The sequence below is a fragment of the Choloepus didactylus genome, chromosome 5 (assembly GCF_015220235.1).
Source record: "Choloepus didactylus isolate mChoDid1 chromosome 5, mChoDid1.pri, whole genome shotgun sequence".
Taxonomy (NCBI): domain Eukaryota; kingdom Metazoa; phylum Chordata; class Mammalia; order Pilosa; family Megalonychidae; genus Choloepus; species Choloepus didactylus.
Window position 1 is genome coordinate 109,562,704 of NC_051311.1, and position 24,884 is coordinate 109,587,587.

A 24,884-nucleotide genomic window follows, 5' to 3' on the forward strand; every position below is an offset into this window, starting at 1 on the left:
TACGCGTCAGTAAGAAGGAACGATCTCGTGAAACATATGACAACATGGATGAACCTTGAAGACATAATGCTGAGTGAAATAAGCCAGGCACAAAAAGAGAAATATTATATGCTACCACTAATGTGAACTTTCAAAAATGTAAAACAAATGGTTTATAATGTAGAATGTAGGGGAACTAGCAGTAGAGAGTAATTAAGGAAGGGGGAACAATAATCCAAGAAGAACAGATAAGCTTTTTAACGTTCTGGGGATGCCCAGAAATGACTATGGTCTGTTAATTTCTGATGGATATAGTAGGAACAAGTTCACAGAAAGGTTGCTATATTATGTAAGTTTCTTGGGGTAAAGTAGGAACATGTTGGAAGTTAAGCAGTTATCTTAGGTTAGTTGTCTTTTTCTTACTCCCTTGTTATGGTCTCTTGGAAATGTTCTTTTATTGTATGTTTGTTTTCTTTTTAACTTTTTTTTTCATACAGTTGATTTAAAAAAGAAGGGAAAGTTAAAAAAAAAAAAAAGAAAGAAAGAAAAACAAGGAAAAAAAAATGATGTAGTGCCCCCTTGAGGAGCCTGTGGAGAATGCAGGGGTATTCGCCTACCCCACCTCTATGGTTGCTAACATGACCACAGACATAGGGGACTGGTGGTTTGATGGGTTGAGCCCTCTACCATAAGTTTTACCCTTGGAAGACGGTTGCTGCAAAGGAGAGGCTAGGCCTCCCTATATTTGTGCCTAAGAGTCTCCTCCTGAATGCCTCTTTGTTGCTCAGATGTGGCCCTCTCTCTCTGGCTAAGCCAACTTGAAAGGTGAAATCACTGCCCTCCCCCCTACGTGGGATCAGACACCCAGGGGAGTGAATCTCCCTGGCAATGTGGAATGTGACTCCCGGGGAGGAATGTAGACCCGGCATCGTGGGACGGAGAACATCTTCTTGACCAAAAGGGGGGTGTGAAAGGAAATGAAATAAGCTTCAGTGGCAGAGAGATTCCAAAACGAGCCGAGAGGTCACTCTGGTGGGCACTCTTACGCACACTTTAGACAACCCTTTTTAGGTTCTAAAGAATTGGGGTAGCTGGTGGTGGATACCTGAAACTATCAAACTACAACCCAGAACCCATGAATCTCGAAGACAGATGTATAAAAATGTAGCTTATGAGGGGTGACAATGGGATTGGGAAAGCCATAAGGACCACACTCCACTTTGTCTAGTTTATGGATGGATGAGTAGAAAAATAGGGGTAGGAAACAAACAGACAAAGGTACCCAGTGTTCTTTTTTACTTCAATTGCTCTTTTTCACTCTAATTATTATTCTTGTTATTTTTGTGTGTGTGCTAATGAAGGTGTCAGGGATTGATTTAGGTGATGAATGTACAACTATGTAATGGTACTGTAAACAATCGAAAGTACGATTTGTTTTGTATGACTGCGTGGTATGTGAATATATCTCAATAAAATGATTAAAAAAAAAAAAAAAAAACCTGAGTTGGGGCTGGGCTGAGGTATATTTGCTTGGTCAGAGAGTGCTGCTCTCTAACACAGCAAGGCTTTGCAGTTCAGGGTGTGGGGGGAAGGGCTCCCAGTTTGGGTCCACAGTTTTTACTTACAGATTTGATGCTGTGATCTCAGTCATTTCTCCCAGTCCAGGTGTGTGTGGACAGTCACGATTGTTCCCCAGCAGTTACTTCATATTATTTACTAGTTGTTCTAGTTGTTCCTGGTTATTTACTAGTTGTTCCTGGTTGTTTATTTGTTGTTCCAGGGGGACTAACTAACTTCCACTCCTTTCTATGCCACCATTTTCTTCTGTCTGTCTGTCTTGTCAACTTTTAATATTTTGCCACATTTGTTATATCATTCTTTCTATTTTCTAAACATTTGAAAGTAGGTTGCACATATCATACTCCTTAAGCACTTAATACTTCATTGTACATTTCATAAGAAAGATTTCACTTAAATAGCCTCATTAAGTACTGCTATCAAGTTCAAGAAATAAAACTGTTATAAAGCATGTAGTCTCTTCCATTTTTATCCATTGTTCCAATAATGTCTTTTTAGGCATTTTCTCCTCCATTATTAGATCCAGTCTAGGATCATGTATTGCATTTAATTCTCATCTCTTTAGTCTCTGTTTTTTTTTTAATTGTGGAAATATATATGTGACATAAAGTTTCCCATCTCACCCACTCCCAAGAATATAGTTCAGTTGTATTAATCACAACCACAATGTTGTGCCACCCTCACGACCATCCATTACTAGAACTTTTCCATCACCACAAACAGAAACCCTGAACCTGTTATGCATTAACTTCCCATTGCCTCTCCCCCAAACTCTGGTAATCTCTCTTTTCTGTCTCTATGAATTTGCATATTCTAATTATTTCATATAAGTGGAATCATACAATTTCTGGCCTTTTGTGTATGATTTACTTCATTCAACATAATGTCTTCAAGGTTCATCCATGCTATAGCATGTTATCAGAACTTCATTCTGTTTTACAGTTAAATAATATCCCATTGTATGTATATACCACATTTTGCTTACCCATTGTCTATTGATGGGCATTTAGGTTGATTCTACCTTTTGGCTATTGTGAATAATGTTGCTGTGAACACCGGAGCACAAATATCTGTTCAAGTCCTTGCCTTCAGTTCTTGTGGGTAAATACCTGGACATGGGATTACCGGGTCACATGTTAGTTCTATGCTTAACTTTTTGAGGAATTAGCAAACTGTTTTCCACAACAGCTGCATCATTTTACATCCCCACCAACAATGTACAAGGGCTTCTATTTTTCCACATCTGTTAGCACGTTATTTTCTGATTTTTAAATAATAGCCATTCCTGTGGATGTAAGGTGGTATCTCATTGTTTTGATTTTCATTTTCCTAATGGTTGATGATGTTGAGCTTCTTTTCATGTGCTTATTGGCCATCTGTAAATCTTCTTTGGAGAAACATCTGTTCAAGTGCTTTGCCCATATTTAATTGGATTGTTTGTCTTTTTGTTGTTGAATTTCAAGAGTTCTTTATAAATTCTGAACATTAAACCTTTATCAGTCATATGGTTGGCAGTTATTTTCTTCCATTCTATCTATTGTCTTTCAGTTTTTTTATAAAGTCCTGAGATAGTTCCCTGTTTTCTTCTAACATTTTTATAGTTTTAGCTTTTATATTTGTCATTGATCCCACTGAAAGTTAATTTTGTACATAGTGTGAGGTAGGGGTCTACCCTCATTCTTTTGTATGTTGATATCCGGTTGACCCAGCACCATTTGTTGAAGAGACTGTTCTTTCCTCATTGAGTGGACCTGGCACTTAGTGTTTTGGTTTTTTTTTTTAAACTATGGTTTGTTTGGCTTTTGATGTTTCAATTAAGCTTTCATCTGCAGTATTCTATATTTTACAAACTTTTTAAAAACTTTTTATTATGGAAAACTTAAGACATACAAAGGTAGAAGACTAAGATAATGTACTTTCCATGTATTAGCAACATCAACAATTATGAATCTGTTGCCAGTCTTATTTCATTTTTACCACATCTTCCACACTCTAATCTTGTAGCACAGTCTGCATTTGGGAGGATAGACCAGGGAAGAGGCCTGTGCAGGTCCTGAAAGTAAGCCCAGCATATTGCCTCCTTTAAAACTAATAAATACAAACTAAGCAGCATGATACATCCATATAGTGGAATACTCTGAAACTGTACCACAAAGCAGCAGCTTTTTATGTAACAACATGGAAAAACTCTCCAAGATCTAAAGTTAAGTGGGAAAAGAAAAGGTACAGAGAAATGGGTATTACAGTTTACCTTCTGACTGGGGAGGAAAAGAGGTTTGGGTGGGAGGAAGAAAAGATGTACTGGAGAGATAAATAATAAACTAAGAATAGTGATTACTTATGGGAGGCAGAAATTGTGCAGATGGGGAACAAGAAAAGGGTCACCTGGATACTATATCCCATTTTTCTGCTTTTAGCTTTTAAAACATATAAATGTATTGCCTGCTCAAGAAACAATTTTTTAGAGTGCTATTTGTTAACATTTTTAAATGACAAATATTTGTTTTTAAAACTCTTACTCTGAAGATGCAAACAATAAATGAACCGTTTCTATTTCTCTCCCCTTTTTAAATTTTAATATAAAGACCATAACATGACAAAGAAGAAACTGGTTACAGAGCATAAAGACACAAAAGATTTTAGACAGGACTTCCACTCAGAGATGTCTGGATTTTGTGCAGCTACGTTGAACACTTCTGGAAACTCAAATCCTTATCTTCCTTATTCTTGTGAATTGCCTTTATGTTATTGCTCCTCAAAATGTACATGTTCATCAGGGGAGCATGTGAACAAAGCATCCGTTGCCTCTCAGGATGGTAGAAACCATGATGAAACAGTGGAGCATGATAACCACAATAACTCTTTGCAGAAAATACAGATGAAAACTTTTAAAAAGTCATTAGCCTGCCCTGATGCACAAAAGGTTGTTACTTCTTCAGAGGCAATTGACAGATTTATGCCTAGGACAACCCAGTTGCAAGAGCGGAAAAGAAGAAGAGAAAATGATCGTAGACTTGGAACTTTTCTTGAAACAAGCACGAGTAGTAGTGATGTTTTGATTGGGCCTCTATTACCAGATATAGCTAAAGTGGATATGGATGATGACTCGTTGAATACAACAGCAAATTTAATTCGGAATAAACTTAAAGAGGTAAGATCATTTACAAGAGACTGTTGTAAAAGACCACTTGTTTATAAGGCTAACAAGTAACTAAATGGAATCACTTGAGGGAATTTTAGTATTGTGCTTTCTTTTCTTTCAATTTTTAGTTTTTTGATATGTTTTTATACAAGTCTCTGTTGAACTAACTGAATTTGACTAACAAGTTTGCTTTGGTACCATTAATCCTTGCTTTAAAAAATGAACATAATATATTTTATATCACTTTAGATGTAAAATATTAAAGCTGTGCTTTCAATAGTTAAGTCAGTCTCTGAGGATAGAGTCCAAGCCCCCTCTCTTTTAAAGCTCCACAGATGGTTCTAATAGCCAAAGTTGAGAACCCTTCTTGTATTAAAAGAAAATTATTACAAATTATTTATTCTTCTAAATTTGAAGTTCTCACAAATTACATCAATTGCAAAATACTTACTTTGCTTCTATAAGAAAGACAGCCATAGATGGAGAGATTTCTAAAGATTGGGCTTTAAGTTTTACATTTCAAATATAAATTTAAAAAATTAGAACTAGATTGTGCTACCTATGTAGTGACTGTTGTTTATATTATATACATAATCACTTTCAATTTCCTAAGCACAGGTAAAAGAAAGTTAATATTTAGTTAATATTTAAATTAGTTTTCAATGACAGCTTTTGTTGCAGGCCAGGGCACTGGGAAATCATAAACTGAAGTGAAAGAGCATTCTCATATTTTTACTGCAAGGCTTAGAAAGTGCATTTTATTGATATAGTGTACATATATTTTCTAATGTAATTTATAAAGAGGCCATATTTATAGGGTAGTTTAAGTTTTCTACCTGAAACTTATGATCTGATTAAGGATGAGGGGTTGTTTTATAATAGTAAAAATCCCTGGACTCAATTTCTATGCTTTCTTAAGTTTTTTAGTTTGTGCTGGTACCCTTATCTCCTTCAGATACAGGTGATCTGAGGCATAGATATATATAGCTGTCTCAGCCAGAGCAGATTGCATTTTGAAGAAAAAAAGTGAGGTCCAAATCCTAAATACAGAAAAAAAGAGAGATACTAAACACAGTTTACTACAGTTTCTAATAATTCTCTATTTTAAATGAAGACTATCTTACTCTGCTTTGATTATTGTCCACTCTTTTTTTCTGAAAATATGTTTTGGTTTTCATTTTTCCCAAAGAAAATGAAGGATTATACAATTTACTACTTATTTCTCCAAATTTTATAGTTCTCCCTCTCAGTCCTCCATGTCTCTAAATATATCAAACATACATCTATGTTTATATGTTGATATAACATTCAGGCTATACATAACCAAGAAATCTGTATCCATAAAATAAAATTATCTTTAGATCTATAAAAATAGAGGATATGTTCACTTCCACCACCCCGATCACCCCCCAATTTTTTTTCTTGTTAAATGGCTTTAGAAATTTTATTCCCATTAATGTTTGGGCAGAAAACTTTGCTTTACACCTAGATTATACTCTTGGGCCAACTCTGGTTCAAATGTAACAATAAGGGTTGAACTAGTGGATGTATCTCCTGCCTCTTCTAACAGCTTATTTACCCTTTACTACAAAAACTAAATTTTGGTGGTTATCTTTTTTTAAACTAGGTAATTTCTTCTGTGCCAGAGCCTTCAAAGGACAACCTAGAAGATGTGCATACAAGTCATCCATTAAAACAAAGAAGAAGAATATAGATCGCCAGCAGTAAACTATTTTTTATTTTTAGTCTGTTGTTTTAATTCTTGAAATTTTACTGCTGTTATTTATGCACGCCTCTTTGTAATTTCATTCATGCTATTTGTCTAATATTATTTTTTAAAAATTATAGTTTATTCTTTATTATAGATATTATTTTGATCCATATCTTAAAATTACAGAAACTGTCTTGTCATATAACATTACCTCTCATATTTTTTCATTACTGCTCTTATTACAGTAACTATATGTAAACTAATTGAATCAAATATAAAAACTTTACAATACAAATAAGTTAGACAACCAGGCTCTGTTTCTGATTTTCTTAATACAAGAATTCTGTGATTCACATTCAAAAATTAGAAGTCAGGACGTTTTTGAATGCCAGAACTTCAAAATCAAGACAATTCTGTAAAATAAAAAAGTTAATAAACTTATTAAAACAGAGCTGAAATTAGAATCTTACATGCTTTGGTTAACTCCTAAGAAGAATTTACTTGGCTATAGCAATCAAAAGCAAATCAGTACTTGTAAATGCTAAATTTATTTTACTTCTTTTGACACATCTACTTTTTTTCTGTAAGTGGACCACATAATTGGAAATCCAACTCTCCGGGCTATTTCCATTTTTTTTAATTGATTAAAGTAATTTGAGAATGCCCATACCAATTGTGTATCTATTTTTCTTTTCTCTCTGTCTTTAAGGGCCTGTTGCCTAGTGGATTGAATTTGAGAGTATCAGTTAATAAGATTAAATTTCCTGTTTTCATGATGTATGAATCCAGATTTGCTAGGATGGCATTAGGTGATGGATAGTACTAAAAGAAGCTGCAGGCAAGAGGTTAGGCCTTACCTGCATACGAGCTAATTAAAAATATATATTTTTGCTGATATCTAATATAAAAGATATATTAGAGCATGGAATTGGAAGGAGCATCCCTGTCAAAATGAGGATTTCTCAAACTTTAAGGTGCCCTGAATGACCTCAGGATCCTGTTAAATGCAGATTCACTTGGTTTTGGATAGGACCCGAGATTCTGCTTTTCTCACAAGCTCCCAAGTGATGCCACTCCTGCTTGAGTGACAAGGCTCTAGGTGACTGGGCTGCACATGAACTCTGAGAGCTGCTGAAGAATGTTGGTTGCTCCGTCCTAAGTAGGTAAGTACTCCAATACAATCCATTATTCTGCACTGTTTTCAGCCATCAGTCCCTTCACATACTGCTTTTCTACCACACATTTCTAGAAAGGATTAAAATGTGGAATTCAGGGAATAAACTACAATGGCAAACTTTAGAGGGGCTGAGATGGCCCCATCTTTAAATCCTGCAAGTTAATTCACCAAACCACCATCTAAATCAAGTTACTATGGAACAAAAAGTTTCTGTATCAAATGTTTACAAAGCAGTTGATCAAAGAAGGAATTAGGAAGGAAATTTTATGAGCCAAATCAATTAGGCCAACCCTTCCAGCTCAGAAAATTTTTGTCAGATTCATAAATGAAAAATTATGATACAAATAAAATACTATACCTGTATCCAAAATTCTAAAAACTTATTTTATTCTCATTATTTGACATCAGCTAGATTGAAAGAGATCCTGGTACCTGCTATATCTACATGACTTGACTTCATTCATATTCTGTCCCATAAAGCAAGGCAATATATCCTGTTTTTGGTTTGGGAAAATATCATCACCATACTTATAGGAGGTCAAGAATTGTGTGTAGCTAGAGGTTGTGAGCTCAATGAAAGTCTGTTAAGTATAGTCACTTAAATATTCACTAATGTCTTGGGGCATGAATAGTAGGATGGGTTCGAGCCCTTCATGGTTGCCAGGATTTCATCTAAACCAGTGGGCTGAAACCCTGCAGAGAAGCCTTCTAGCAGGTATTACTTTCCCGACTCTTATCTTATGGTTATAAAGTTGTTTAAATTTCCCTCAACCATTTGAGCTGTTGGCACTTGTTTAACTATTACCTTTTCTTCTGGTAAACATGGTCCAAACACCTCCAACAAAAGTCTGTCTTCTCTTACTGCTTTTTCAAAGTCTGCAAAAGATATCTTGCCATCGTTGTCATAATCCTACAGGGGAAGAGGCTTTCTTGGTAAATAATAAAGTTGTTTTTAATTTTGCATAGAAAGTAGCTGTCTAGACAAAAAGGTTTATTTTCATAAATCAAAAGTTTTTTTTTTTTTTTACAGAGGCCATTCTATTCCTATTTTTGTAATAGGCACACCTGAGTTATCTTAGAAGTTTTAAATGTTGCCCCATTCTTAAAGCACTTTGACTCTTGGAAACCTGTTATAATATTGCTACTTTTATAATCAAATAGGTGCAATAGGGCAATACATTTCAAGCTTAATTTTTAGTAGAACTTGTTCCTCAAAGGATCTCTTACTTGGGAGTCTCATATAAAAAGAATAAAAGTGAAGTTGCTTTGTTAAGGAGCAAGGAACTGGGAGTTAAAACAGTAACAGTTCAGGATGGACTAGAATGACAAGAAGAAAAGCCTTGCAAACCACAGCTGGGTTTTTTGTTTTGTTTTGTTTTAATATTCATTGTATTGAGATATATTCACATACCACGCAGTCATACAAAACAAATCATACATTTGATTGTTCACAGTACCATTACATAGTTGTGCATTCATCACCAAAATCAATCCCTGACACCTTCATTACCACACACACAAAAATAACAAGAATAATAATTAAAGTGAGAAACAGCAATTAAAGTAAAAACAACACTGGGTGCCTTTGTCTGTTTGTTTCCTTCCCCCATTTTTCTACTCATCCACCCATAAACTAGACAAAGGGGAGTGTGGTCCTTATGGCTTTCCCAATCCCATTGTCACCCCTCATAAGCTACATTTTTATACAGTCGTCTTCAAGATTCATGGGTTCTGGGTTGTAGTTTGAGAGTTTCAGGTATCTACCACCACCTACCCCAATTCATTAGAACCTAAAAAGGGTTGTCTAAATTGTGCGTAAGAGTGCCCACCAGAGTGACCTCTCGGCTCGTTTTGGAATCTCTCTGCCACTGGAACTTATTTTATATTTCCTTTCATTTCCCCCTTTTGGTCAAGAAGATGTTCTCCATCCCACGATGCCAGGTCTACATTCCTCCCTGGAAGTCATATTCCACGTTGCCAGAGAGATTCACTCCCCTGGGTGTCTGATCCCACATAGGGGGGAGGGCAGTGATTTCACCTTTCAGGTTGCACAGCTGGGTTTTTAAGGATGGTTGGGATCCATTTAGGTGGAGATGTACGGGGAAGAAATGCAGAACGGTCAACCTTGAGTTTTTGAGAATAAGCAGGTGTGTAAGTTAATAGGAAGCTGCTTGGAGTGGAGCAAATTGGAATGGACTCTGGGAGATTAAGTATAGGGTGCAGGATGGAGGATAGATTATGAATGCTTTTAACTGCTTAATTGAATTTGGATTTGATGAGTCCTCGTTTTTTAACTTCTGGACATAACTAAGTAAGGGTTGCTGAGAGTCTAATCTAGAGAAAGGTGTGAGTAATTGTCATGAAAAGATTCACTCCATAACATTTCCTTTCAAACAAAAATGGGGGCAGGTACTTGGAAACATAGTGTCTCTCATGAGTCTTTCCTCAGCCCTAGCAGCACCTAGTGGATATCTGGAGTCTGTGTTAGCTGATACTGAAACCCTGAGGAGATAGCCCTCCTTGCTCCCTCCTCCACCCCCACCAACTTCATTTCTTTCCTGAACCCCAGAATAATGTTGGTGAGCCTGGCCTGGGCTGCCCTAGACCCAAAAAACCTCACTGGTACGCAATTTAGGGCCATAGTAAGAAAAGAGCAGAAGTTACTATGTCCATAATAAAGAGGTATTCTAGGTTTTATTGAAAGATGGACTCTGCACCCCATTTTCTAGTGTGACCTTGAGTGAATTACTTAACCTATCTTACTTCAGTTTTCTCATCTGCAAAAGTTGATTAATATTTTGGACTTCATCAGGTTGTTTTGAGGATAAAATGAGTTCATACGTTAAAGTTCCTTGGAAGGCCTGTACGTAGGAGGCACTCAATAATGGTCAGCTATTTTTATTATGTTATTTTGTTTATAATGAGTATTTAGATGGATTGGAGGGATGAGGTCATGAAGGCAGACTAACATAGCATCCCTTTTACATTAATTAATTCTGGCCTCCCCCCAAATTAATGACAGTAAAATATAAAATAAAAAAATTAAAATTCATTTTGTATAGGGACTCACTTAATCATCCATTCAATAAACACCCATGAGTACCTACTATGAGCCAGGCACTGTTCTAGGCACTGGATAGAGCAGCAAATAAACAAACTCCTGCCCTCATGGAGGTTACATTCATTATAGAAGAAAAGGAATCATTTCCTCCTCTTTAGCTTTACTCAACATAATGAGTATAATGAATTGCAGCTTTTCATCCTTACCATTTTCTTCAGTATTATATCTACCAACTCTTTTATTCCTTCTTCAGTCTCTTCTTCAGATGACTGCTGATGTAGACTGTTCTTCAACATGTCAAATATTTCTTCTTGAGAAATATAACCGTCACCATTCCAATAATAAACTTCAAAACAGACTTTTAAAAGCATAAAAAGTTTTATGACTTTTATAAGAACAGTTAAAATGTCATTAGTCTTCTCCTTAAGTTATTTCATATATGATAACAAAGGTTAAAAACGATTTATAAAGCATACGATTACTGGTTTAATCTGCTATATGGTAGCAAAATTTTAGAATAAAGCTCCCTTTGTTCTATTTCTTTCTACAAGATTAAATACCTTTTGGAAGGTGCAAAGAAAGGCTTATGATTTCTTGATTTTGAAATTTAGGGTTTAAAATGTTATGAAGTTTCAATAAAGGAAACATATTTTTGAAATCTTTGGTCTTCTGATACATCTATGCATATACATGTACACATGTATACATACCACATATATATGGATTAAGCAATATGATTTTCTTCTTACATAGAGTACAAAAAGGAAATACACATTCACTATATTATTGATAAAGAACATTTTTCAATATATTGGGAAAGTAAGTCCATCATTTCCTTAGGGCCTACTCATCTGCATATTTCAAAACTATTATATCATCTCTCCCTGGAGAGTGGATGTCTTCCATTTCACTGTGTTTAAGTGTTACCCCAGGTCACTCATTTGTACAACAAATGTCCTTACTCAGGTCCTGGGAATATAGCAGTGAAGGAACTCTCATGGAGTTTTTAGTCCAGTTAAATGATTTAGCAAAAGCAACAGGGCCAGGAATAAAACTCCAGGGTATCAGATTAGCTGTGTCTTTCTGTGGAGTTTCTCAAATCTATAGCATAGTATGTATTTGCAACACAGTCCTACTAGAAGTAATATTTTCCCAAAATAAACATATTTAAATCTATATGAACAATATTTAGTAAGTGGAATTAGAGAAGGAATTTTTTTTTATAATGTAATGCTGTGCAACAAAGCATAGTTGCATTAACTTCACAACCACTTTCTCAAGGCATCATTGCCACAACAAATTTGCATCCATGAAACTTAGCTTTTAACTTCTCAGTGAGACTTTGCAGAAAAACACTGCAACAAACTTCAATGTAAACTATATTTGAATGTCATGCCAGGAAAAATAGACCAAAGGAAAGAAGTTAAAAATTTTTAAATGACACAAAACAAATAAACAAAAAATTAAATGTCACAAAGTTGATTTTTTAAAATGCTGCCATCATTTAAAAATGTGCATTTAATTCAGGAATTTTCATTTTCAATGTCCCAAATTCACATTCAAGTGAAAGAACAAGGGATAAAAATGTGCACTGTATTTATACAGAACTCTGCAGTCTTTTCTTAAGCAATTTGACACCTTAAGCGTTTTGTTTCCTTGAAAACTGTTTATAATTGTTCCTATTCTCTTTCCAGGGTTCCCCACCCAGATCCTGACACCAGAAATTATAGGTGACACCAAAGCATAGGAAATATATATTACACCAATTGTACAGTTGAGTTTTGCCTACAAAACTATTTGTAGGCAAAATTGTGAATTGGGAGATTTTCATTTTTGGAATTCCTAACCTTCTTTTTCTGTAGGAAGCTCCATTAATGAACACCTTCTCTTTGGGGCTTCCATTGTTCTGAACATTCTTGCTTCCTCTTTTTCCTCCTCATTCATAAAAACCACCACTAAACTAGAGTATTAATGCCCCATGGCTCCTTAAGCCAAAGGAGTACCCTGGTGAAAATCGGGAAGTGACCATTGAGGGAAGTGTTTGGTGAGCCTGGGCTGGGGAATCTCCAAAGACCTTGCAGTTGGGCCACCTATTTCACATCTTCTTTGAAACCATCATCAACTGTTGTTGCAAGATTCTTTTAGAAAACATTAATTTTATACTTTTGAAATATTTAAGCTTTCATTAAATACAAAATTGATGATATGTTTACTAAGGAAGTAATACATATAGAAATCTTACACTTCAGCTTTTCTTCAAAAGTCCCTCGAAGAAACACTGATAATCCTTTAACCCACTCTTTTACATTTATGCGATTATCTTTGTCTTTATCAAATGCAAAAAACACTGAAACAAAAAAAAAAAAGTGTTGTAACTTAGAGCTATTTTATAGTTCAATATTATGTATGTATTGATAGAAAAACTTTTCTCCCAAAATGAGGGGATGCAAAGGTTTTGGCACCATTTTTCTTGCAAGACCCAAAGTTATCAGAAGAAATGTGTTTTGCCCTAGCTTTTAAGAGGAAAAAAAGAGTCATTCTCCTCCATGAGCGATGATGAGCTTCATTTGTGGTGTTTTGTACAGTTATTATAAGCCAAGAAGATCAACAGTGGAGCTAATCAATGTGATATCATTTTTTCTTGTACAAAGAATGGCAATTCTTTTTTAAAAAGTTTTGCATAATACCATAATAATAAAGTTAAGTTATTAAAATAACACATTATTTTTAAAAATTATCAATGAAATCTTAGTATTTTCCTATAGAAAATAAGATGGAATATTTACTCTTTGGGGAGTGATGGGCATGTTAATTATTTTGATTGTGGTGAAGGGTTTCATAGGTGTCTACATATGTAAAAACTTAACAAATTGTATACTTTAAAAATCCATCAAGGTACTGTGAACAGTTGATTGTAAATCATGGATGACTGTATGGTATGTGAATATTTCTCAATAAAACTGAATTAATTAAAAAAATCCATCAAGAAAAAAAAAAAAAAGGGCACCCAGTGTTCTCCCCCCTATGTGGGATCTGACACCCAGGGGAGTAAATCTCCCTGGCAATGTGGAATATGACTCCTGGGGAGCAATCTAGACCCGGCATTGTGGGGTGGAGAACATCTTCTTGACCAAAAGGGGGGTGTGAAAGGAAATAAAATAAGCTTCAGTGGCTGAGAGATTCCAAAAGGAGCCGAGAGGTCACTGGTGGGCACTCTTACGCACAATATAGACAAGCCTTTTTAGGTTCTAATGAATTGGAATAGCTAGCAGTAAATACCTGAAACTATCTATCTACAACCCAGAACCCATGAATCTTGGAGACAATTGTATAAAAATGTAGCTTATGAAGGGTGACAATGTGATTGGGAAAGCCATATGGACCACACTCCCCTTTGTCCAGTGTATGGATGGATGAGTAGAAAAATGGGGGCAAAAAAAAAAAAGGCACCCAGTGTTCTTTTTTATTTTAATTGTTCTTTTTCACTTTAATTTTTATTCTTATTATATTTTTGTGTGTGGTAATGAAAATGTTCAAAAATTAATTTTGGTGACGAACGCACAACTATATAATGGTACTGTGAACAACTGAATGTACGCTTTGTATGGCTGCATGGTATGTAAATATATCTCAATAAAAATGATTAAAAAAATATTACAGACAGAACAAATGATAAAGCAAATAGGGTAAAACATAAACAATAGGCAAATCTGACTAATAGGTATATGGGTATTCTGTATACTATTTTTATCCTGAAACTTTTTATAAATTTGAAATATTTCCAAATAAAACATTTAATCAAAAAAATCCATCAAGAAAACAATTCTATTATAACAGCATCTAAAATAATAAAATATCTAGAAATAAACTGAACCAATTATGTGAAAGACTTGTACACTGAAAACTACAAAACATCACTGAAAGAAATTGAAGACCTAAATAATTGGAACATCTTCCCATGTTCATTTATTGGAAGACTTAATATTGTTAAGATGGCAATACTACACAAAGCAATCTACAGATTCAATGCAATCCTGAACAAAATCCTAGCAGCCTTTTTTTTTTTTTTTTTTCCAGAAATGGAAAAGCCAGTCCTCAAATTCATGTGTAATGGCAAGGGCCCCTAAATAGCCAAAACAGTCTTCAAAAAGAAGAACAAAGTTGGAGGACTCACACTTCCTGATTTCAAAATGTGTAACAAAGCTACCGTAATCAAAACAGTGTGGTATTGGCACAAGGACAGGACATATGGACCCATGGAATCGAACTGAGAGATCAGAAATAAACCATAGATTTTTGGCCAACTGATACTTGACAAGGGTGTTAAGTTCAATAAATGGGGAAATTATAGTCTCTTCAACAAATGATACTGGGAAAATTGGATATCCACATGCAAAAGCATGAAGTTGGATCCCTACCTCACGTTACATACAAAAATTAACTCGAAATAGATCAATGACCTAACTCGAAGAACTAAAAACATAAAACTCTTAAAAGAAAATATAGGAGAAAATCTCCAGGACCATGTATTATGTATGCAATGGACTCAGATACAACACCCAAAGCAAAAGAAACAAAAGAAAAAATAGATAAAAGGGACTTCATCAAAATGAAAAAAAAATATATATATGCATTCAGAAAGTGAAAAGACAAGTTACAGAATGGGATAAAATAATCGCTAACCATTTATCTGATAAGGGTTTAATGTCCAGATTACATAGAGAACTACAACTCACAACAAAATGATAATGAATCCAATTAAAAAATGGGCAAAGGGCTTGAACAGATATTTCTCCAAAGAAGATATACAAATGGCCAATAATCATACGAAAAAATGCTCAACATCATTAACCTTTAGGGAAATGCAAATTAAAATGATGAGATACCACCTCACATGCACTAGAATGGCTATTAAGAAATCAGAAGATAACAAGTGCTGGTGATATTGCAGGGAAATATGAACCACAGTACATTGCTGGTGGGACTATAAAATGGCACAGCTGCTGTGGAACAGTTTGACAGTCCCTCAAAAAGTTAAATCACAGAATTACCTTAAGACCTGGCAATTCCACTTCTAGCTATATACCCCCAAAGAATGGAAAGCAAGGACTTGAAGTTATTTATATACCAATGTGCATAGCAACATTATTCACAATAGCCAGAAAGTGGAAACAACTTAACAGTGAATAGATAAACCAAATGTGTTACATGCCCATAACAGAATTAAAATTCTGGTACATGCTATAACATGGAAGAACCTTGATGATCATGTTAAATGACATAAGCCAGGAACAAGAGGACAAATATTGTATGATTCCACTTGCATAAAATAACTAGAATAAGCAAATTCAGAGACAGAAGATTAGAGGTTACCAGGGGCTGGTGCTGGGGAAATGAAGAGTTATTTCTTAATAGGTAGTGAGTTTCTGTGGTGAGTGATGAAAAGGTTTTGGTGATGGGTGGTGATGATGGTAACACAGCATTGTAAATGTAGTCAATGCCACTGAATTGTACGAATGGTCAAAATGGAAATATTCATATATATAAAAATATATATTATATATATATATATCTCCACAATAAAATTTAAAAATCCACTACTATACCAACTGAATCATATTCATTTTCCTTGAATTTTTGCTATATAATGATATACAGATAGGTTCTTCATTTTTATGAGGAAAAAGGCATTTTATAATTTATATGTCTACAAGCATGTAAATCCAAATATATCATGATTAAAAGCCACATGCTTATCTCTTAAAAAACAATACTGCTTTGTAACAAATATTCCTCACCAATGTAAGGTGTTAATAATAGGGCAGTATATGGGAATCCTGTATTTTATGCATGATTGTTCTGTAAATCCACAGCTTCTCTAATAAAGAAAAAAAAAAAATCAAGAAAACAAATGTAATACTACTAGCATATTTAGTTACTTGTTCTCCCTCAAAGATGTGAAATTATGAGTGAGCTTATGTTAAAAACCATCCTTACAATCAAACAAACCACTATTTATTGGTACCACTATCAGAATAATGCCTTTCTAGTTTGGCACTGAAAAAATATTTGACAAAAAATTCAATACGTATATATAGAAAATTTATATAACAGATATTTGGCATATCTCAGCTTAACCCATTTCAGTCTCATGACTTCTTACCTCTATTCATCAGCATATCATCAGTCATTCCAAAAACACTGTACAGGATCCCTCGAAATGCATTACGATCTAGCCCAATCTTATCAAGTCTTTCATGAGTTTTTCCTACCAAGCTGTTAAAAAGCTTTATGAGACACTCTACTTCACTTTTTTTGACTGTCAAATGAAAAGACAAATAAATACAACTTAGATGTAATCAGAGTTCTTCAACCCAATTAAATACAGTTTACTAAGCAGCTATTTTGTTCCTGTGATGCTAAGTGCTCTGGAATACAAAAAATATATGATATACTTAAGAGCTTACAATTAAGTAGGCTTCACTCAAGTCTCTTAATACAATATATAATTGATAAATTATGTAATAAAATGGTCACCACTGTAGACATGTTAAGAGATATCAGTATGGGAAAGCGCAGTTGGGCCATTTTTCTTGGGAGAAGTTGACTCTGAATGGGCCTTGAAGAATGTGTAGTATTTATATAATAAGGAAAGTGTTGGGGTAGTTAAGAAGTGGAGAATTCCAGGGAAATGGAACAGTATCAGTAAAGAGGTGGAATTGAGGTTGAAGTTGAACTTGCCTTATTGGGAACACAACACCCATCCCTCACCCTCAGATGAAGACATAATTCAAGAGGATGGAATTTTGGTAATACAAAAGCAGCAAACCAACCCAGAGTGTGTTCTCTGACAGAGCTCCAATTTTAGGATATGAGGAGGGACACAGAAACAAGGAAAAGTATGGGTGGCCCAGACTTGAAGAAAATGGGTCATTAAGAGAAACCATAAAGGGACAGAAACTTAAAAAAGCCTGCTTGTTACTTTAGACTATGAAGAAAAGGAAAATCAGGTGTGAGTGAGTGCACTTAATGGTTTGCATAGTATGTTAATGCTTGCCTAAAGGTAATCCTGTTCAACTCTGATGCAGAAAAATCACCTGATGGAAATGTCAGCACCAACAGTGGCGTGAAAATGAAAGCCTGAGAAAAGTGAGGTTCTAAGAGTCACCAGCTGCACTGAAAAAATGTTGACAAATTGTCCAACAAAGCAATCAAAGATTTTAGATACAATCTTCAGCAGGTAATAATTTAACCTTTTCTGAATTTTATCACGATACCTAAAGGCCTTACACATGTGGTCACATTGTGAATATTTGGAGAAATCACAGATAATGGGAATGGGACTGAGATGCAAGAGAAGGGCATGTTATTACAGTTTTAATTAAACTTTATTTCAAAATAGCTTTAGGTTTATAGAAGTGATGCAAAGATAGTCCAGAGTTCCCTAATGTTTACATCTTACCTAATTATGATACATTTCTCAAAACTAACAGATCAACATTGGTACATTACTATTAACCAAACTAGACTTTATTCAGAATTCACCAGTTTTTCCACCTATCTATTTTTTGTTGTTCCAGGATCCAATCTAAGATACCACATTTGTTTGTCATGTCTTTTCCAATCTGCTTAAGTTTTTCAGTCTTTGATGGCCCTGACAATTTTTGAAGAGTACTGGTCAGTTATTTTGTGGAATGTTCCCCAATTTGGGTTTGCTAATATTTTTCTCATTAGGCTGGCTGTTTTGGGGAAGAATTATCACAAAAGTAAAGGGCCATTCTCATCACATCCAATCAGGGATACATACATCAACATGACATTACTGGTGATGTTAACCATGATCACTTGTTCAGTCTACTGGTTTTCTCCATTGTAGTTACTATTTTTCCTTTTCCAGTTTATTCTTTAGAAATGAAGTCAATAAGTGATCCTACAGTCAAGAAAGGAATTCACCTCCATTTCCTGGGAGGGGTATTGATATATATTATTTAGAATTCCTCTGTAAGGAAGATATATCCCTTAGTCTTCCACTTATTTATTCAATCATTTATTCATATTACTATGGACTCACATGTTTTATACTATGGATTATATTACAATGCTACACTATTTTGTTGCTCAAATATTTCCAGCTATGGCCATTGAGAGCTTTCATGTTGATGAGTGTCTATTTGACATGCCCCCATCCTTTTGCGTTTTGAACACTTCCTTGCTTTCTGACACTACAAGATGTTCTAGGTTATCTTGTATTTTCCCAGTTCAGCCATTTCTCCAAGGATCCCTGGTTCTTTTTACTGGAGAACAGTCTTTAGAAACCAAGATCTGGCTGCTGGGTGTGCTTGTTGCCATCAAGGTGTCACTGCTTCTAGGCCCTCTCAGTGGACAGAGCTAGGAAGTATGTATACTAACCCACGTATACACACATATTGACCCACATTATTTGTCTCATGTAGAAAGTGAATGCCAAACATTGAACTAATGGATCTTGAAGTGGTCCTGTGTCAAGTGCCAGGACAGATAACCAGCTGTATTAAAAACTTACAAAAATTCAGGGAAGAAGAACTCACGGATTCACAAGGGCAAATTATACTAGATTTAACTTATTTCCTCCCTCTGATAGGATGGATCAGAGAAATGCAGTTAACAAAACATTTGGATTTTAGCCAAGAAATAAAAATGCAGGCTGAAAGATTATGGACAGACACAGCTGCATGAACACTTTTATTCAGAAAATGCTATTTAACAGGTTACTATCTATTAAATATCCAGTCATGCCTCACACAATAGTCTCTCAGTAAACATCTGGTGAATAAATAATTGACAAAATATTTATCAACCATTGATATATTGGAGTACTTGTCAAATTTAGAGGATGTGAAATTGGAGAGATTAAGGAATATGCTGGATGAGATGATCCAAAATGACCTCTAGATGCCAAAATGATCAGTCAAATCAAACATGAAACTTATCTGGAATAGTTTTAAAATTCACTTAGCTAAAAAAAAAAAGTTCACTAATTTATAAAAGTGTAAAAATTATGGCTAAATGACAGTACACCTGAAAAAGAATGGATTGATTCCCAGCACAATTATCAATCAAGCTGGAATTGATTTTATGTTAGAAGAACTGAAGTCTCACCAGAAAAAGACAATTTAGGTCAGGAATCCTCAAACTTCAGTGTGTCTAAGAATACCTTGAGTCTAAAATGTGGATCCCTGGCCCTACTTCCAGTGACTTTTAGTAAGTCTAGAGTAGTACTCAGGAATCCACATTTTCAACACAAACCTTTAGGTGATTCTGATGGTGGAGAAACTTATTCTACCACACATTGAATCAGAGGTAGTCAGAATCAGCTATGTAATTTGCAAAGCTGAGTGCAAAATGAAAATGCAGACCCCTTTTAAAAAAATTATTTTAAGTTCAATGATAACAAAACATTAAACCAAGCATGAGGCTGTCAGATGGCATAGGTTGCATTGCCCTTGAAGCTGACATTCATTACAACTATCTTCAGTACTCTTCCATGCTACTGCTCAAGTGAGCATTCTAAATTTAATTATCTTGTCAGTATCTCCAATGCCTGTACCAAAAAAAAAAAAAAAAGAGCAACTCCTCAATGTGGAATGCAGGCCTTCTGCCTTTGCCCACCTCTCAAATCTTTGCCTCCTTTTTACATTCCAATACTGAACTACCAACAATATCCTAGAACACCATGTCTTTATTTCTTTTAAACATGTCTTTACATAGTTGCCTCAACAGTTCATGTCTCCAAATGGTCTAGATACCACCTCTTTTGAAAAACCTTCCTTTGGCCCCTATTTTAGCCCAGACCACTGTTCTTCTCTCTATATCCTGTACTACCTGCACAATCCCATTTATAATACCTTGAGGATAATTATTGGTCTGCCTCCCCCACCAGATTAAGGGCTATTATTTGAAAAGGGACCGGATTTATTACATGTGATTTTAAAGCTGCGCTGTCCAAGAGCATTTTCTGAAATGATGGAAATGTTCTGTATCTGAGCTGTCCACTTTGTTGGCCACCACCCACCTGGAATTTGGCTGGTGTGACTAAGAAAGTTAATATTTAACTTTATTTAATTTAAATTTAAATAGCTACATGTGACTAGTGACTACCATAATGGACAGTGAAGCTCTACAGAGTAGTATGACGATCAATAGAAATTATACTAACTCTAGAATAAAAAACATTTGAAAGCAGTCTGGAAAAAAAATGGTATCAGCCACTTGGTGAGGTAATGAATTTCCTTTGTGAAGCCACTGGAAGTAACCAGCTTTCTGAGGGTATGAGGGTATAAGAATTGAGTCATTTGGATGAGAAGAGGTCCCTTAGCATATCAGAGCCTAGTTAGTTATTAAGATTTCTTCCTAAGGGGTCTAAAGCCTAGGAAAAAAACACTTTAACTTTCTGCCACCACTTGGGACACTTTAGCACTTTGTACACCAAGAGAAATAAAAGACAGACCTTTCCTGAGAAGGCCAAGACAGCACTAGCTCTGTTAGTCCTTGCCACTCCTACCCATTAAGAGCCAAATTCTGGTTGGAAGTAGGATGGCTGTCTGTCTACCTGGTCTCTTCTAGAGGAACGCAAGGACTGAGCTAAATTCAACAAATTTTCACTGTGCACTTAATTAAATGCATTGTAGGGAAAGACCATGAGGGCTGTCCAGGACGCTGGTCAGTATGATTAATTTGAGAAATAAAGATTATGTGAATGCAGACTCAAGCAGCAGACAATCTGGGTTCTAACAGCCTCCACCAGGAAGGTTCACTAGCTGTATGACTTTAGACAGACTACTTAACCTAAGACTTGGTTTCCTCATCCAAAAATAGGGAAGACTGGGTTTGAACTAAGAATAAACAATGATGAAAAATGGCTGGCTAATAAAGAGCTCAATAAACATCAGCTGATAGTAATCTGAGTGTAAAACAGAAATCTGGCTACATTGGTGTAGGACTCTGAGTGAACTATTATGTTTAAGCATTCAGGGCCTTAACTTTTAATCATAACTTAAGAATTAATGTTTCAAAAGCTTTGGAAAAAGGAAAAAAAATTGCCACTTACTCCTATTTCAAACAATAATTAGAATAATAATAAATATCTACTTTGTAGAATACTATACGAGGCATGGTCTTACTCAAGTACTACATAGTCATGCCTACAGACTATTTCAGGAAATTGCTTTCATTAATAAATTATATTAAACACATATAAGGGAGCAGACATTGCAAAAATAATTTCTTTAGGATGGGGAGAAAAGTTAGAGGTTAAAAGCATTCCGAGTTTTCGTTTGCATGTTATAAAACCCAGGCTCAGTTACGAAAGAAGCAAATGACAGTAGATAAATTCAGCATTGGCCAAATCTGCAGACAGATGTGAACTATATAACTTAAGGGATATATGATAGTAGGATAGGAAAACAGACTCTAGAAGAGCTTGAAGAACTGAAATCATTCAAATACCAGCTGGAATAAGAGAAAACGAAATTAAGTCTACAATGAGGCACCTGTTGGATGAAGTGGTGCCTGTTCTCCCAGGGCCACACAAGGGAAAATGGAAATGCCCAATAATGAGACTAGGGAACAGCGGCTAAAATAAAGTAAATGCCTCATCTAAAAACAGACATTCTCTGACAATTATCAATCAGGATTGACTCTCATGCCTAAGACATAAAATTCACAAGATTACTTTCTAATCTGGGCAGGGACTCCAAAAAATCTATTAAAAAACACTTGCCAAGTGCAAAGCACCATGCTATTTTTTCAACACCAAAAGTATCTTATGTATCTTAATCAATCCCTTTAAGTAGAGTAATCATGTCAGAATGGCTTTGTGTGAAAAGCCAACAACTCCGGGAGCTGAGTTTCTGATTAAATTTCAATTTCAGCCTATAATAAAATCAGTCATTGGGTAGTAGATATTCTTTAGCATTTAAGATGTCATGAAAATTCTCAACTATTCTTCTCACATACCCAAATGTATTTTAGGACACCTGGTAATTAAAAAGTCTTCTTGTGTAAGTGCAGGCATAATCATTCACTTGCTTATCTACTTTTAAAATGGCCAAAACATTAGATAGGAAATAGAAAGGCTCTATTTTAGGGTTATAAAACACTTGCTAATATCTAACTAGTATCTCAACCAATGTTTATATTCGACTGAATAAAAATGTTCAGGCAATGTTGGAAATCTGCTCAGTACTCACAGCTCTTCACAGTTTTAGTTACAGATTCCACCAGTTTCTTGAGAGTCTTCTGGTCCATGTCAATGAGTGGCTTCACCACACAGCAGACTTCACAGCCAGCCTAGCTCCAAGCCTTGCGTCTTGGTTGCCACCAATTCCACAGTCACTGCTCTAGACCCAACACAGAATGTGACCATGGCAATATCCCAGCAACCAAACATAGAAGGTTCTCAAGTAATTGGAAAAATATGCAAAGATGGTTCCTACCATCCAGAACAAATTAAGTAAATTCATTAAGGTTATTGTGATCTGAAATATACCAATTCCTACATTTGGTGGGGGGGTATAAGCACCAGTTGCCACATACATTTCCTCAACACAAATTCTACGTTGAAGTTGATTTTCCTCCAACTTAAACACACCATTAATAACTAAATAAAACCAGAAACCTTCTTCAAGTTTAAATAATTTTCCAGCCTATAAACAACGACTTCAAAGGTTATAACCTCCTTTAAACTCTTAACCAAGCACCTCCTGATATCTAAACAAAGGTCTCAATCTGGAAGCTGCTAGGAAGAGACACAAAACCCCACTTTTACCTCTCCAACTTGGGTTTGACTGGTAGAAAATACAGTGTGATTATAACAAAGCTGGCCAAAATGCCAACTATTGTAAAATCCTAGTAGAAAGAACAAACATCTTCCAGTCCATCTGCTGACCTTCCCTGTGCTAAGGAAGGAAACCTGTACTAAAATGATATTCAGAATTTAGGACACTATATTCTTGCTAAACGTTTTCTAAATTATATAAATGTGCTTTAATATAAGACAAATACAATTGATAAAAAAGGTTTCCCACTTTTTCTTAAAGAAATGCTAGATGAGTGTTTATAAATTTTCAATTGAAAACTGGAAATTTTTAAAGTGTGAAACCTATTACTAAAGTCTGAATAGCTATTGTCAGTTTTTCTGAGGCAAGTCTATTGTTCTCCATATAATGAAAAGAAAATAAGGTGACAGGTTTTTAGGACATCTTGACTGAAGGAATATGAGCCTGTACCCTGGAAAAAATAATTTCAGGACACTCTTATGGTAGTTAAAACACCTAAATATACTAAGGGTAACTGAAAGAATCCAAGACAATCAGAAAGAAGTAGCACTGGTATAAAGCCAATTTTTCTATCCAGACACAAAACAGTTTTCTTTCAGTTACCATGGCATCAATATCCAAATAACACACTTGTGTTATAAAATTGGTGGCAAGGTTATTCAAGAAAAAGGGTGGATTTGGATTATTGGGGGGACAAAGTAAGAGATGTTATTAACTTGCTTGTAGTAAGTTTGGGATTAACTAAAAACTGGTAACATATAACCCTATCATTTCTTTCTATAACCTATTGGAAGATGTTATGGTTATAATCAGAAGAATAATGAAAAAGATGTTTCCCAGTCAACACTTGAAAGAATTTTTTTTGGCTAGATCACCTTCTTCCCCAGTCTAACTTGCAATATATACTGGACCAGTCTGCAAGCCTCACTTTCATGTTCATAGCAAAACTAATCTACAAATACCCTGATAAACTTATCTTTTAGCATTTTCATGAACAATTCTTAGAAATTTTCTTTTGGATACAAAATGTCCATCAAATTTGCTATGAGCATACAGAAAAGTATGAACTCTTAAGTGTAAAATTTAAAGAAACATAAATTTAAAAATATAAAAGGAATGTGCTACTTTTACAGCTAAACACTTGGGGATAAAACTTATCTATTATTTGACATCTAGTAGTATTTCTTATCCTTGTAACTATGCTTGTGACCCAAAGGAAGCTGGTAAGAACACAGTTATTTTTTAAGAAAAATATCTATTTACTCAGTGTCTTGTCCTGTCAAAATGTTTTGGGCATATAGCATTATAATTAGCACACCCTCTAGAACAGGCACAGTTGTACATCAAATTAAAATTTCATGTAACCTGATTACATAAAAATGTAAAGTGAAAGGTATTTATCAATTCATTTTAACATTACT

The 24,884-nt window shown here is 35.1% G+C and overlaps 2 protein-coding genes across 4 annotated transcripts in view; one reads left to right on the plus strand and one right to left on the minus strand.

The window, feature by feature from the left end:
• RBM48 (RNA binding motif protein 48) overlaps nucleotides 1-7,079 on the plus strand; it is a 20,392-nt gene extending 13,313 nt beyond the window's left edge. For all 3 annotated transcript variants that reach the window (XM_037836660.1, XM_037836661.1, XM_037836663.1), the window contains 2 exons: nucleotides 4,143-4,708; nucleotides 6,327-7,079. In XM_037836660.1, coding sequence (XP_037692588.1) covers nucleotides 4,143-4,708; nucleotides 6,327-6,413 — 653 coding nt within the window. In that variant the 3' untranslated portion in view covers nucleotides 6,414-7,079. The remainder of the gene's footprint in view (nucleotides 1-4,142; nucleotides 4,709-6,326) is intronic.
• Nucleotides 3,382-24,810, minus strand: LOC119534382 (EF-hand calcium-binding domain-containing protein 1-like). The gene is made up of 6 exons (XM_037836666.1): nucleotides 22,876-24,810; nucleotides 16,812-16,967; nucleotides 12,891-12,995; nucleotides 10,855-11,006; nucleotides 8,393-8,497; nucleotides 3,382-6,823 (listed from the first exon to the last, which is right to left on the minus strand). The coding sequence occupies exons 1-6, from the start codon at nucleotides 22,931-22,933 to the stop codon at nucleotides 6,767-6,769; spliced, it is 633 nt and encodes a 210-aa protein (XP_037692594.1). The 5' UTR covers nucleotides 22,934-24,810; the 3' UTR covers nucleotides 3,382-6,766.
• Between the last annotated feature and the right edge of the window lie 74 nt (nucleotides 24,811-24,884).